The sequence below is a fragment of the Onychomys torridus genome, chromosome 2, assembly GCF_903995425.1.
Source record: "Onychomys torridus chromosome 2, mOncTor1.1, whole genome shotgun sequence".
NCBI lineage: Eukaryota > Metazoa > Chordata > Mammalia > Rodentia > Cricetidae > Onychomys > Onychomys torridus.
This window is the reverse complement of record NC_050444.1, coordinates 140,386,912-140,402,930: the sequence shown is the minus strand read 5'-3', so window position 1 is coordinate 140,402,930 and position 16,019 is coordinate 140,386,912. Positions and strand designations below refer to the sequence as shown.

The 16,019-nt window shown below is 47.8% G+C and overlaps 1 protein-coding gene across 5 annotated transcripts in view; it reads right to left on the bottom strand.

The window, feature by feature from the left end:
* The window catches only part of Kiaa0319l (KIAA0319 like), a 106,642-nt gene that overhangs the window by 5,883 nt on the left and 84,740 nt on the right, over positions 1–16,019 (bottom strand). For all 5 annotated transcript variants that reach the window (XM_036178726.1, XM_036178729.1, XM_036178727.1 and 2 more), the window contains 10 exons: positions 15,028–15,256; positions 13,836–13,959; positions 13,205–13,337; positions 11,149–11,297; positions 10,022–10,173; positions 9,590–9,728; positions 8,293–8,452; positions 1,588–1,730; positions 643–765; positions 185–275 (listed from right to left, as the gene is read on the bottom strand). In XM_036178726.1, coding sequence (XP_036034619.1) covers positions 185–275; positions 643–765; positions 1,588–1,730; positions 8,293–8,452; positions 9,590–9,728; positions 10,022–10,173; positions 11,149–11,297; positions 13,205–13,337; positions 13,836–13,959; positions 15,028–15,256 — 1,443 coding nt within the window. The remainder of the gene's footprint in view (positions 1–184; positions 276–642; positions 766–1,587; positions 1,731–8,292; positions 8,453–9,589; positions 9,729–10,021; positions 10,174–11,148; positions 11,298–13,204; positions 13,338–13,835; positions 13,960–15,027; positions 15,257–16,019) is intronic.

Genomic DNA, 16,019 nt, shown 5'->3' with positions numbered 1-16,019 from the left:
GTAAAAACAAAGAGACACACCAGAACTACCAATCATGAACTCAAGTCTGTAAGTGTGTACATGTGTGAGGATGGGTCATAGCACTTCAAAGGACATGCACCTAGCCACATCCCCACCAGGGTCCCCACCTTTCAAGTGTCAGCAGTGACACCCCTTAAATGAGGACAGCGCTTCTGCACCTTACCTCTTGCAACAACAGATAGTAGTCCAAGACAGGATTCCCAAGGCAACAACAATAACAAAGGTCGCAATAATCACGTACAGTACACTCCATTCTGCAAAGAAAAAAAAAGTGGTGGCTTCCCAATGGGTAGAATGTGCTTGGTTCCTGGGGAGAGTGAGTGGAAGCTTGCAAGCTTCTAAAATGCCCCTGTGTCCCAGGCCCTGCTCCAGCAGTGCAGTGTGCAGGGACACAACTTTAAGATGGGGAATGTGGGTTTCCATGAGGCCACAACGTGCAGCTGCTCTGCCTGCTCCAGAACCCTCTGCTGACATTCAGCAAGTGTGGAGGAAGGGAGGAAAGAATCCTTTGCAAACAGAAAATGCAGAGTTCTCCTGCCTGCCCGTCTGCCTTCAGCACCACCTACCCCGCAGCACAACGCTGTTCTGCAGCCGAGCTGGCTGCACAAGCCACACACTCACCGCAGTTGCTGTCTCCATCCCTGAGCTGCACCTTGATGAAATTCTCCATCCAAAATGGGTCGCAGATACAGCGCTTGGTGAACGAGTCACAGTGGCCATGGTCGGAACAGTTCAGCTGACATGCTGAAGGTAGCAGGAAAGAGGGAGAAGTCAGAAGAGCCAGGAGGACAACCAGCTTCCAGAGCTCATGAAAACTCAAGTCCCTTGGTCATGTTGGCTTCATGTGATAGGCAGGTGCCAGACCCTAGTCAAACAGCTCCCACGAGTCTCCCTTGCTGACTATACCAGTGATCCTCAATCCTGCATGCCTCCTCTTCAGAGTAATGTAATTCCAGAAATAATATATAAAATATTACAGATTAATTTTGAAATCTTTAAGAGCCCAAATTTTCTACAGTAGCTGTGTATCTATTTCATTTTATTTTTATTTTTATTTTTTATTTTTTTGGTTTTCGAGACAGGGTTTCCCTGTGTAGCTTTGGAGCCTTTCCTGGAACTCACTCTGTAGCCCAGGCTGGCCTCCAACTCACAGAGATCTGCCTGGCTCTGCTACCTGAGTGCTGGGATTAAAGGCTTGTGCCACCACTACCCGACTTGATGGGTCTCTATTAAAACATTAAGGAAGAGGCTCTACAGTGGGTCTAACAACAGCTAATTCTGCAGCGGTGTTGGGTGCGAATACTCTTTGCCATGCAATGTGAGGCCAACTCACTCTCAGTTCTTTGGCCTCAGAGTCACCAGCTCTGTTAATACTGCCTGCCTTCAAAACTCAGGGTGATGGTGAATTTGGAGGCAGGGGTGGATAAAAACTAAAGATATAATTATTTTCTTACTCAGGCTCACAGTTCCCCTGAGCACTGTCAGGGGCCTGTGGGCCCTGGGGTAAGAATCTCCAGGTGAAAGGTTGTTTGCAGCAGGGTTTCACTCCCAGCTTCCCAGACTCACTGACAGTGTTGATTTCCAGGGCTCTGAATATCAGGAAGTCAGCCTTCTGCTTCCGGAGTTCACTCTTGAGCATGGCTGCCACCTCGTGGCCTTTGAAGAGTTGGTGGGGAGGCTCATTCTGAACAAAAAATAACATCTTGGTGCTGTAGAGACAGACAACAGTGAGTGTGCTGGAGTGGTCCACAGTAGCAGCCACAGCCTCATCCACTAAGCACCTTGTATCTATCTGTGAGACACAGTGCTTAGCTTGTGGCAACATGCACTGCTACAACAGGCCAGTGAGAAAGATGCTCTCTGTTCCACCTTCATTCTACAGAGGACAGCATGGGCCCAGAGGAGCTGACTCACTTGCCCAGGGTCATACAGTCACGGCAGAGCCAGATCCCCACCCTGTTACATAGGACCCTAAAGCTTACACTTTGAAAAAATACCCTGACTACCAGAGACTCTGGTCCAAACAGCCAGCAGGAGGGCGAGAAGAATGGGGTTTGATGACACTCTATCCCTGCTACCAGCCTTTGCTAGCTAAGACCAGAGCGGAGCTGTTTGTGCCTGGGTTATTATTGTGCTAACCGCTGGAAAGATTGCCCATAAGCCAAACAACTGTTACTGTGAAGCAAATCGAGCCTACACAGTGGGGTTGGAAGTGACATCACTCCAAGCCCAGAATCTATTTTCTGTCTGTCATCTGAACTCAGGTCTGTTCCATCTGCCTTAACCTTAATCTCTGGTGGCCTGCTCCTTAGTGCCACAAAGCCAACCTTCCTAATCAGTGGGCCAAGTGGATTTATACGTATGCCCAAGCTAGTGACCCCCTAGCGTGTAGGGTGGCTGAGGTGCCCTAAGTATCCCAGAGGCCCTGGCCCAGCTGCTTCCAGGACAAGCTATCTGAAAGTATTGCAGCAGCATCCAAGTTGACATGATGTAAAGTTTGGGCTGTGCTGTCATTGACTAAAAGCTACTATAAAGTGAAGCTAACAATGGGGCCCTGAAATTCCAGATATGATTCAACCTTTACATAAAAATGGGGATTCATTTCTTACCACTTCCTCTGATAATCCATGTTTACAGCTTTTATGTTTGTCTCTGCCAATAACCCTCACATCTTTATTTCCTTTCCCACAGGACCAATAGCGACTAATTGGTGTCAGCAGAAACTTGCTGAGATTAGAGACCCCAGATCTTCCAGAGATGCCTCAATCCAGCATGTCTCGAAATAAACTTGCAGTAATAAGTAATAGCCAGGGTGGTGACACACACCTTTAATCCTAGCAAGTGGACCTCTGTGAGTTCTAGTCTACATAGCATTTTACGGGTCAGAGGATCGCCATAGTGAGACCCTGTCTCAAAATGAAAAGCAAACACAACCATTACTGATCGAGTACTACATGTTATGATTTACACAAATATCTTATTAAAATTTTTATTACACTAATTTGTGTGTGGATGTGTGTAGAGCTCAAAGGGCAACTTGTGGAAACTCTTTCCATCATGTGAGTCCTAGGGATTGAACTCAGGTCATCAAGTTTAGCCGCAATCTGCTTTACCTATGAGCCACCTCTTGGGCCCATACTGTCACATTTAACCCTCAGCACCAGTGCTATAAACTGAGTACTAGAGTTTTCACGGGTGATCAGCAGGCTGAGGGGAGAAGTAATTCCCATGCTTCCCAGGATACCCACTGGTATGGAAGGCTGCAGACAGAGCCCCTCCTGAAATCCTCACCTCTGCCCACCTGCAATGATGGCATGAATACTTCTACCCAGCCAGTTCCCAACAACTTGGATGATCTAAGCGGCTGTTTGCCCTAGTCTGCTCCCTAGACACTGAGCACAGCTTTTTATTGTTGGTGATTGAGTTGTTTGTTTGTTTGTTTTTAAACAAAACAGTCCTGGGGCTGGAGAAACGGCTCAGTGGTTAAGAATGCACACTGTGGCACACACCTTTAATCCCAGCACTCAGGAGGCAGAGGCAGGCGGATCTCTTGTGAGTTCGAGGCCAGCCTGGTCTAAAGAAGAGATCCAGGAAAGGTGCAAAGCTACACAAAGAAACCGTGTCTAGAAAAACCCAAAACAAAACAAAACAAAAACAAAAAAAACCAAAATTTGTTTAAGCTGGGCAGCAGTGGCACACACCTTTAATCCCAGGACTTGGGAGGCAGAGCCAGGTGGATTTCTGTAAATTCAAGGCCAGCCTGGTCTACAGAGTGAGATCCAGGACAGGCACCAAAACTACACAGAGAAACCCTGGCCCGAAACACAAACAAAAAACCATACAAAACAAAACAAACAAACAAGAATGCACACTGCTCTTACAGAGGAGTTTGATTCCCAGCACCCATGGGAGGCAGCTCACTACTGACTGTAACTTGAGCTCCAGAGGAATCTGATACCTCTGGCTTCTGCCGGCACCTGCACTCACAGCACATGTGTATAGATGAGAAATTCAAAAAGAAAGAAAATGTTCTAATCATGTCACTGACCCAGTCAACTGTATCAGATTCCCTGGAAGCTTATACACTGCAGAGGTCCAGTCCCACTCTAACCAAGTCTATTGGGATCCAGCCTCTCTATAGTCTTCTCCCAGAGTTCCAGAAGGGATGCTACCAGCAGGAGATTAATCTGAGGGATACTCGATTCAATCTATGTACATGATACTCTTTATTCATACACTTTATTCTTCTAAGTCAAAATCTCTCTACAATAGCTTCAATTCTGTTCTCATGCTTAGCTCCTTTCTTGCCGGATACCTCTCTACATTTTCCTGCTGTACACTCTAAATTCTATCTGAATTCTCCCATCTAGTTCTTCCCCATCTAGTTCTTCCCCATCCTCCACCTCATTCCTCTGGTCCCTTCTAGTCCTCTCTAGTCTCTGAGGTTTTCAGTTATATACGCACACAAAGCAGCAATTCTCTGGCCAAAGCAAGTCACAAGGTTTGAATTCTTACAGGGTCATAAAGGCAGATAAGAGTTTACCTCAGGCAGTGACTGTCAGGCTTTCTTTTACAACCCAAAATGGGAGTGGTTAAAAGAAGGTGGAGTCAACTAAGAGCCAAAATCAGTTAATAGATCAAAAAAGGGAATTGGTGTGTCCAAACTACATTCCTAGAAGTGGTTTGGTGAAACATTAGGAGTCTACAATGTTAGTATAAATCATGAGTAAAATAAAACTGCCTCTATTTCTTTAGGGCTTTAACTGTCTCCATATAACTCGGCTGTGCTGTTTTCTGGCAGGGCAGGAGTATCAGGCCAGAGAAACAAAAAGCCTGGAAGAAGGAAGCCTTGCCTGTGTGACTGTTATCCAAATACCTTAGTTGTATTGGTTAAAACATGCCCAAAGAATGATCAATCCAAACTGTTCTAGGAATGGAAAATCTACAATAGCTCGCAAGAAATTCATCGCAGGAAAACAGCTTAATGTTCAAGAGCCAAAATCACCAAGACTCCTTTCTTGGCTTTGTCCTCTGGAAGGCCCTTGGCTTCTTCCAGGTATTAGTTTCTCCCTCTCTCTCTCTCTCTCTCTCTCTCTCTCTCTCTCTCTCTCTCGCTCTCTCGCTCTCTCGCTCTCTCATTTTTGTTTTGTTTTGTTTTGTTTTTCAAGACAGGGTTTTTCTGTAGCTTTTGGAGCCTGTCCTGGAACTCACTCTGTAGCCCAGGCTGGTCTCGAACTCACAGAGATCCACCTGCCTCTGCCTCCCGAGTGCTGGGATTACAGGCGTGTGCCACCACCGCCCGGCACAGTTGAATGCTTTAAGCCCCATAGGCCATACTCGTAGAAGCATGGAAGACAGTGGTGCTGAGGGTGATTTGACCTGTAGGTGCCTGGCTCAAGAGGTTTCAGAGAAGAAGAATGTTAGTATGTGACCTAGAGTTCGTTCTTGTGATATTTTGGCAAAGAACGTGGCTGCTTTTTGCTCTTGTCCAAAAAGTTTGCTGGAGGCTAAATTGAAGAGTTTTGGATTAGCTCCATTTGCAGAGGAAATAGCAAAACAGCCTAGTATTGATTCTTTTGTGTGGTTATTAGTGTCCACTCTATAATCTATAATGAAAAGGAACAAGCTGAGAAAGGAAAAATACAAAATGTACAATTTGAGGAGTAAAGGGGGAACCAGGAAGTAGAATGGAGCTAAGTCCTGTGTTCAAGGAGATGAACAGTTTAAAGAAAAGCCTCATGTTACATGGAACAAAGGGAGTGTGACTTTATGACAAGACCCCACCCAGCTAAGCTTCTAATTTGTGAAAAGGAATTAAAGAAAAACTTATAGCCAGGTGTGGTGGTGTACACCTTTACTCCCAGCACTCAGAAGGCAGAAGCTGGGGATCTCTGGGTTTGAGGCCAGGCCGGACTACAGAGCAAATTCTAGAATAGCCAAGCTTAGGCAGTGAAGAAAACCATCGAAAACAGAAAGCTAGTGAAGATGTAATTGAACAAGGAGGCCATGTTTGAGCCCCAGCAAACAGGAGAACTTCGCAGCTTCAGCCATGTGGTTTTGACTTTAGAGGCAAGGATAAAAGAAAGGGGTTATGGACTTCCTCCATGACTAAGGAAAGCTGCTGAGGCCAGGCATGTGTCAGGGGTGTCCCTGAATGGAGGCCTAGAGAAGCCATTGTGTGAAACTGTAAAGTTGAAGCCTGGATTGCCTTGGAGCCCCCAAGATGTTAGAGATGCCAGAGCCAAGGAGATACTGCCAAGGGAGTGGAACCAGCCCAAGAGAGAGAAGTGTGTTGCAGTCAACAAAGCTCAGAGGAGTTGGAGATCTGAAGAGCATTTTGACATCAGGCATGAAGATGCAGAGTTTGGAGTTTGCCCAGCTGGTTTTCAGTCTTTCTTTGGCCCAGTATTTCCTCACTATGCTCCCTTCCCTACATTTTGGAATGGTAATATATGTATATCCTATGCCATATGTTGGAACTATGTGATCTGCTTTTTTATTTTGATTTTATAGTGGAACACAGTTAAAAGATTGCATGAATGTTGGAAAAGACTTGGAACTTTAGACTTTTTTTTTCCAGAGCTGAGGACCGAACCCAGGGCCTTGTGCTAAATTCCCAACCCGGAACTTTAGACTTTTAAATAAGTTTGAGACTGTTATAGATGATGGAGACTTTTGAAGTTGGACTGACTACATTTTTGCATTATGATATGGCTACAAGCCTGTGGGAACCAGGGGTGGAATGTGGTGGTTTGAAAGAAAATGGCCCCATAGGGAATGGCACTATTAGAAGATACGTCTTTGTTGTAGTAGGTGTAGCCTTGATGGAAGAAGTGTGTCACTGTGGGGGTGGGCTTTGCTCAAGCTACACTCAGTGTGACACACAGTTGCTTTTGCTGCCTGTGGATCAAGATGTAATTGAACAAGGAGGCCATGTTTGAGCCCCAGCAAACAAGGGAACTTGGCAGCTTCAGCCATGTGGTTTTGACTTTAGAGGCAAGGATAAAAGGATGATCTCCTTCATCACCCTCTGAACAAGGCACAGTGCCTCATTCCTCTCAGCTCCTTGTCTGCCTGAATGTTGCCATGAAGATAATGGACTAAACCTCTGGAACTGTAACCATCCCCAATTAAATCTTTTTCTTTATAAGAGTTGTGGTGGTCGCCGGATGGTGGTGGTGCACACCTTTAATCCCAGCACTTGGGAGGCAGAGCCAGGCGGATCTCTGTGAGTTCGAGGCCAGCCTGGTCTACAAAGTGAGTCCCAGGAAAGGTGCAAAACTACACAGAGAAACCCTGTCTCAAAAAACCAGAGTTGTGGTGGTCAGGTGGTCATGATGTCTCTTCACAGCAATAGAAGCCCTAACTAAAAAAAAAAAAATCAACTATAATCCTATTTTTCAAAAAGTCTGGAGGCAAGACGTTCAGGGGTTCAAAGATACCTTGGGCTACATGAGGCAAAAAGTCACCCTAAATCCAATAGTCAAGTGAGCTCCTTCCTCCCTAATCTTAGTCCATGGCCTGAATTACCCGCCTATCCTTGCTCACCTTCATCTGCTTCATCTCCCGCTGAGCAAGGCACAGTGCCTCATTCCTCTCGGCTCCTTAACAAGCACTCTTGCCTTGTTGCTGGACAACCCAGGAACTCCAACTGCTCCTCACTAACCTCTTTAGCCTCCACAGTATTCATCACCCTAAAGACAAACCTAAAATGGGATTTCCTTATTTTTAAAACAACCTAACCTGAGTGCTTCTGTACACAAGTCTCTTGGTCTCCACTACCCTTACCTTTGCCCACATCCTGGGGCTACCTAATGCAACCCCAAACACCTTCCAGAAGCCTGTGCCATCCCACTGTGGGCCGCAGCTCATGCTGCTCCCTTCTGAATCTCTTAATTCTCATAAACTGGGCAAGGAAACTGGAACATCTCTGGGTTACCTCCTCCTCCAGCTCTCCTGGGAGAGCCAACCACTCTGGTTGTTTTCCCAGGCCACATAGTGTGCCCCCCTGCTGGGCAGTGAGAACATAAACATTGTTATCTCCCTTTTCAGACTGTAGCTTATAAACATAGGATCTCTTCTGACCTTGTTTCCAGAGCCTGGTTGACTTTCTACCACGGGGCGGGGCTTGAGGCATGACTGACAAGGCAGGCGTGTGAGTTGCTCCTCATCAAAGTGCCCACCCTTCCCCATCTTGCCCCACCACTGCTCAGCTAGGAAGCCTGGGGACCGCCGGCTTTCCGTTTCTCCCCACATTCATTGCCCAGCTACCTCTGCTCCGTGTATGGCTGAATCTTTTGCACAATGATGTCAGAATCCAGCACCCCCAGAAGGACCCCAATCTGGCGGATGAACATCCCCTTCAGCCTCTCTGTCAGCTGGCTGACGTTCACATCCAAGATGATCTCCACCAGGTTGCTTTTCCTGGGGTCTGGAAAGCACAAGGATCAGTCACGGTTTCAGAAGTGGAGAGTTAAAACAGACCTGTCACTGTGGAGGGGTGGGGAGAGCAGTCAGACAAGGGGGAATAAGAGGAGTTAACTCCTAGGAAAGCCATCAGGAGCTGGCTTGGAAAGCTTACCACTGCCACTGCCACACAAGTTCCAGGGTGAGGTACAAACCAGGAGCAAGACAGGATGGCCTTTGTTTCAAAAGCCCTGTCTGACAGGCCCAGCTGAGCACTCCAGATAACTGTGTCCACAGTCTCCCCTGGCCCCACCTGACTTCCAGGGATATGCTGTACTTTGTTTAGAAATAAGGGAGGGAAAATACCCTCCTGCCCCTCTCCCCCACCCCCGACTGTCCTAACAGTGGTATGAATACAGCAAACACAAGGCAAATCCAGGTAGCCAGGAAATTATCTCAGTGCCAGACTGTTTACTTCTAGAACCTGGACATGGTTCTGCTTGCCGGGCACATCTGCAGCAACCATGGATTGCTCAGAAAACCCTGCCTACAGACTTGGATGGAAGAGCCAGGGCACATTACCTATAGCCTGATTTTGAACAGAGATGAGACCCTGTTTGTTTCAGCCACTGTTCTTCCTAGGGGCAAGGCAAGGACTGGAAGACCCTTACTTACCAAGGCAGAGCCATGCCTGAGGCTGACCAAGGGTAAAGAGCTAACATGTCTACTAGGGGCCATCCTTCCTATTACCAGTGCAGCCACCAACATCACAAAAACAAGCTATTTAAGGACATTTATTTCTGAAAATCTGCTGAGAAGTGTGCAGGACATTATTTTACCTTCCTGGATTGTCAGATAAAGCCTGAGGCTCAACTTACAAAAATAAGTTGTTTTCTGTATTTGGGTGCTGATGAGACATTATGACTCAAACCATTCCTGTGCTCAGATTCCCATGGTTTCCTGAGCCCGCTCTCCTCAGTCATGTGCAAAGGAGAAGGTACTGAGCTGGGACACAAGGTCTATCTGACATGACACACTGCTGTGTGACTCTCAGCAAGCCTGCCCTCTCTGAGGTTCGTGTCTGTGCGGTGAGTAGGGCTGGGTGGGAGGGTGCAGGCAGTGAGGCGTGGCCTGCTGTCAGGACAGAGGCAGCCGAGCTCACCAGGTCTCACTTCCACGGTGCTCCGGTCTGTGGCACTCTCACCCTTAGCATCGGTCACTTTCAGGTGAAACGTATAGGTCCCCTCAACCAGGTTGGAGAGGAAGAGGACAGGGTGATGGTCAGAGTGATTCAGCACCTCCTGTGGGGGGAACAACATGCATCCCACTCCTTTCCTGGAGGAAGCTCCTGCTTGAGCCGTGCTGCTCTGCTGTGGACCAGCCACAGCTCTGCCCTCCGCAGCTCCAGGGGTTAAGACATAGAAGCCACTGTGTACACCAGTTTGTAGGATGACCCACAGCAAGACATTTGACTCCTTGATTCCAGAGCACAATCTAGGGGCTTCATGGTTAAACAGATACTAGAGGGTAGGATCCCCCTCTTCACCCACCCTTACTCTGACTTTACACAGCACCCCACTCCTGGCCCACTCACCCCTGCAGCTGGGCTCGCCTCATCTCGAGTCCACAGGTAGCTGACTATCCCTTTGTCATCCGAGGACCTGGAGCCATCCAGCTCTGCGGTGCTTGTGGGCAGGGTGACCACCACGTTCCCAGTGATCTTGGCTACTGGCGGCTTGTTGATTTCTAACCAAGGAGACAGCATTGACATACTGGGACATTCTGGGAAAGAAGATGTGCTTGTGCTGCTGACGAGGGACTAGCACTGGAAGGACCTTAAATGGAGAGCTGTTCAGTGCTTGTCCAAGGGGCAGAGCCAAAACCCTAGACCCCTGAGCCTCCCGGGCTCTCCTGTTGCTACACAAAGGGGTCAACATGATTTCTTCCTGTGACGCGGGAGCAGCTCTCTGCTTTAAAGGAATTTAGTGAGTGGAAATGAAGGCCTGGGGCACTTAAGAACCAGTTAACACCATGACCTCTTTTCAAATGTTGCTCTCAGCACCCCCCCCTCACAAGAGAAGGAAGAGTGTGACCCCTAGAGCAGGCCCCACAGAGTCTATGGCATAGAAGCTCGGCTTGCCAGGTGTTAACCCTGCTTAGATGAGTCAGCATAACACTGGATATCACCACTGATGCGGTAGATTTTCTACTATCAGCCATGGCCTCTCCCAATCCCCCCAGTCCCCTTCTCCTAATCCCCCCAGTCCCCTTCTCCTAATCCCCCCAGTCCCCTTCTCCTAATCCCCCCAGTCCCCGTGTGAGGCCGACACTGCAAAGCAGACAGAGAACTCAGGACAGCTGCAGGGCAACTGTCATCCCAGCCCCGGACAGCAGGGGTCACTGTAGCTGCCAGAGAGTCACAGAAACCCCAGTCTTAGCAGAGGACAAACTCAAAATGTGAAGAAAACAAATCACTTAATACTTTCACTATTCATTTGAGAAGAAAATGCAGGGAGGAAGCAGGGGAATTGAGGGTGGGCGTGCAGAGAGGAAGGGGTTTTTAAAAATCATCTTACAGTTACTCTTCCTATCTGCTTCTAATCAATTCTGCCCCAAATAGGACAGGGTGGGTTCCTGGGCTATCAGACCCAGAGAGGCTGCTGCGCGCACACACACACACACACACACACACACACACACACACACACACACAAGGCGCACCTTCTTTGACAATGACGTTCACAGAGCTCTGGCTCTGCAGGTTCCTCTCGTCTCTGACAGTCAAGGTGAACACATAGGTCCCCACTTGCAGCCCAGTCACGGTGGCAATGCTGCTGTTGACATTCTCCAGCTGCACCCCGTCAGGCCCCCTATACAGAGAGTAATCAGAGGGCAGAGTCATACCTCTCTGCTGCTCTCCTGGCAGCAGGAACAGCTAAGACAGGAACAATTGTTTCCCAAACCTTGACAGGAAATGTTTAAAAATATTCTATTTGGAAAAAGTATCACTTGGTCCCAAAACACAGGCTCCTTCTGGTCAGAAAATTTCACTCATCAGCTTTTAAACACATCTAGGCTTATCTTTTCTATGAGCTTCTAGAACATTCAAACTCTTCATTCCTCTAGTTTATATAAGAAGTAAAGTCCTCTGAGCAGCTCTGTGCTCAATAGGATGGTCCAAGGAGGAGGTTTCTGAGAAGCATTGCTGGCCCGTTGGTTTGTTCTAGCCAGCAAAGAAGCAATACACTTCTTACCCATACCCTCGAATCCCTCCTGAGGGAAAGTCAGGGGAGGACTTCAGGCCAAGGCTGCAGAGCCAAGGGGCTCTGGGGACAAAACTGTCTCCTCCAGACCCTGGACAGCGCCGGGAACCCCCAGTGCACCACATCCTGCCTCCTGGTCTCACCGCACAACAGCCTTCAGCAGCTGCCAGCCAGCACACAGGCAAGGGCTGCACACACAGCCAGAGCCCTGCACACCCACACATCCTCCAACTAAGGACAACCAGAGAAAGTTGCCAGCTCCCAGCTCTGTTTTTGAAACTTAATATCTGACCCTGTCCCGAGTCAGTCTCATCCGGAAGCACTATCTCTACTCAGCACTGTCTCTACTGCAGGTACCGCTGACACTCTGCCTGGGGGTTCCTCAGGTCGGCCTTCCATAAACAGCTACAGGAAGAACACAGTGAGCAAGAGAGACCTGGCTCCCCATAGCAGCTGTGGAGAAGGATGTCTGGTGCCTAACATGACTTCCTAAGTCAAAATTAAAGCCTTCTCCACCCATCTCCAATGCTATAATAAAGTATCTGTATGTGTGTGCGCGCGCGTGCATGTGTGAAGACTAAACTAAACTGGGTGGTAGTGGCACATGCCTTTAATTCCAGCGCTCTGGGAGGCAGAGGCAGGTAGATCTCTGTGAGTTCGAGGCCAGCCTGGTCTATAGAGTGAGTTCCAGGACAGCCAGGGCTACAGAGAGACCCTGTCTTGAAAAACCAAAACAAAACAAAACAAAACAAAACAAAACAAAAGACTAAAAACTCTTGCCTGTACTGTAGTGGCTGTTTTTGGAAATAAAGAATGTTTTCAACTTCCCTATTCCCTAGAATCCCTTTGCTTCCTGCAGGATCCTGTATACAACTTACGTTCCATTTGTTATGGTTCATAAGAGCTGAAAGAAATTGTACAAACAAGAATGGCTCACATAGGTCATTTCCATTTGAAAAGTAGTACTGTGGCTACAATCCTTGACGTTTGGCTAACTTAACTGAGAATGTCTCCCGAGAACAATAACATTGGCGTGCTTCTGCTTTATAAATTTTCATTTCCTCTTAGTAGATGCTTATCCACCCTCAGCTAACCTTACCAGTTAATTTTGAACAATGGAATCTTTCAGCTCCATTACCCCTTCCATCTGACTCTCAAGTGTAATCCAATTCCACAGTTAGCAAGTGGACTGGACCCTGCAAAAGACGCAGGATCACACTACCTGGGGCCAACGATGCACAATCTTCTTTAAAAAAAAAAAATCAGGGGGTTGGGGATTTAGCTCAGTGGTAGAGCACTTGCCTAGCAAGCGTAAGGCCCTGGGTTCGATCCTCAGCTCAAAAAAAAAAAAAAAAAATCAGAAAATCCTTCTGAAGAGGTGAAATTTAGGAGTATAAATATTTCTTTATCCCTCTCCTGAATAAACTAGTGGAGCAAGTCAACCCTGAAAGCAAATGAAACCATTCTCTCCCAAGGCCAGGAAGCTCTGCACAAATGGGTCTACATCAACTCACTGGGTCTTCTCCCAAAGATAGGAGATGATTCTCTGGTCATCTGTGCTCTTGCTGCCATCCAGGGTGGTGCTGTCCACAGGCAAGGTCAGCTCTTTGTCTGGGCCTGCGTCTGCCTGAGGAGGCTTGTTGTTCTCTAGGACAAAGAGATGCGGCCATCAAAAGCAACACTCTAGGTGTAGAGGAGAGGACCCATTGGGGCATCTGTTCTGGTAGTCATGGGAACTGCCTCTTAGTCTAGAGCATTACAAGTATGTGGGAGAGTGGATGCCATCAGGATCTCACAATGAAGAAGACGGGATTATGTCAAATGATTCTGAAAACAGTGAGATTTTAACACACACTCGCTCTGGAATCTAATGCAATGGGGTAAGAAGAGTGAGACCAGACATTTGATATGGTGGTGGCTCCCTCTCCCAGGCCCACACAAATGCACAGAAACTAGCAAGGGCAAGGCACACACTAAAGCTGAGAAGCCTCCTCCAGCTATGAAAAGGGGGTGAAAGATGTGGCTCTTGGGCTCTGTGGGTGATGCCTTCTACCTCTATGCTCCTTTAGCTCAGAACTCAAACCCTTCTCCTCCCAGGGCTAATAGGAGCAGCCATTGCGTGAGTCTGAGAAGGAAGGAACTTACCAGGCTGTACAATCACAGTCACTTGAGCGGTTGCCTGCTGCCCTATTGTGTCAGTCACTGTGAGCTGGTAGGTATAGTCTCCTTCTTGCATTGCGGACAGCTGCAGGGTTGGCGTTCTAACTCCCTACATGCAGAAATTCAGGCATGGGAAATGATTCCCAAAGTCACAACACAGCACACGATGCTCACTCTGGCGGAAACGGTTCAGCCAAGTCTTTTAAGCTAACTTGGTCCTGGGTTGTTACTTCCCAGCTCAGCATAACCATTGAACAGGACAGCATGAGATATTGTACTAATAAGAATTTCTACAGATTCTGTGACAGAGAAATCTGTCAGAACACATGAACTACAGCTGGGTAAAATATGCCTTGGATATATACCCAGAGATACAGAATCCTTCCTGCATAGAAGACGGAACACTATAATAATATGAGGCAAACCTCCAAGGCGGGTGCTTCCTATAGTAGAACAACAGCAAAACCTAGCAACTTAGGGTGGCGTCCAGCTTATAGGCATTTTGTTTGCCCTGTAGCACTGAATAGTAGGAAAATTCCACCTAAGAGTCTCATTTCTGTCTGCTCTTAAAAAGCAGAACTAGGGCTGGGTGGTGGTGGCGCACGCCTTTAATCCCAGCACTTGGGAGGCAGAGACAGGCAGATCTCTGTGAGTTTGAGGCCAGCCTGGTCTACAGAGTGAGATCCAGGATAGGCACCAAAACTACACAGAGAAACTGTCTCAAAAACTTAAAAAAAAAAAAAAAAAAAAAAGCAGGACTAGGTCCTTATCTCCATGTGTCAGGTGCCAGCAGGGCTGAGGAGGCAGAGGGCCCTCCAGCACAGCCCACCCAGGTTATTTAAACACCTTGCCTGTTCTTGAATACTTCTGGGGAAGTCATCTTTTAGCCAGACGATATACTCCAATGAGCTTATGAAGATTTGCATCCTGGGGGTATCTGTGAGGTTTTACTCTGGGTTGGGTCACCCATAACAGATACATTTCTTACCTAGTCTCCTAATAGAAAGCTTCCAGACAATCTGCAAGGTCAGAGGCCCCTAAAACTTTCTAAATTTGTTTGGAGATTACTTTAAAAATCGAAAGGCACAAACATGACTTTTTAACTAAAATGGGGCAGAACTAACCCCTGGGTGGGTGACCCCCAGTCACCAGAGAGAGAGGAGGGCCTGAGTCCTACCTGCATCTCCACCACCTTCCCTTCACTGCTTGGGCTGAGTGACCACTCGTAGCTAGTGATGCCATGGTCGTCAGTACTCTGGTTTCCAGAGAGGGTGATGGAGTTCTGGGGCAGGGTGATCACTTGGTTGGGGCCTGCGTTGGCCACAGGAGGGTAATCCACAGCTTTGTTCACTGTCAGGCTTGCAGTGGTGGAGTTGGTAGCCCCGTCAGAGTCGACGACAGTCAGGCTATTGGTAGAGAAGGTTCGACAGGGAGGGTTAGGGCAAAGGAACAGACCCAGACTGGAGAGCAATGCTGGGCAATACTGAAGTGGTAGGAATTCCCACTCCTACCCATCCTGTTGGAAAAGCAGAGTGATGTTAGAAACGAAAACTGACTGAGGGTCTCCTGTGTGCCAGGTGAAGCTCCAAATGCTTCATATCTACTGAACGCGTGCCAAAAGCTCTGTGAAGGCTAACCTTCGTGGTTCTCCACACCAATATGATGAGACTGAGAAGCGAAGAGAAAAAGTAAGTTGCCCACAGTTGTACAGCTTGACAACAGTGGCCTCAAAATTTATAATCCAGGCCCTATATGTCAACAAAAGCAGATTGCTAGTGCCCTGTAAGTTTTGCAGAGAAACCCTGGCTGGCCTTGAACTCACAGAGAGCTGTCTGCCTCTCTCCTTTTGCCTCTGGAGTACCAGGATTACAAGCATCCACCATGGCCAGCTCAGAAACTCATTCTAAGAAGGAATAACCCCTGGCCTCCATTCCTGCAGAGCTCACAGACAGCACAGCAGCTGCCTACCACTGTTCTGTTTCAGCCACATGCACATCATAAAAATGGATGTGGATATCCTGGGCATAGAGCTCTGGGACAGACCAGGAAAGCTGGCTCCAGGGAGCCAAGAGCTTGAGATGGGAATGAATGCTCCTACGCAACATGCCCACAGTTTGTGCAGTGAGAAGCAGGATTTGCAAAGGAAATGTTCTTTTCTAAGAGCAGGCT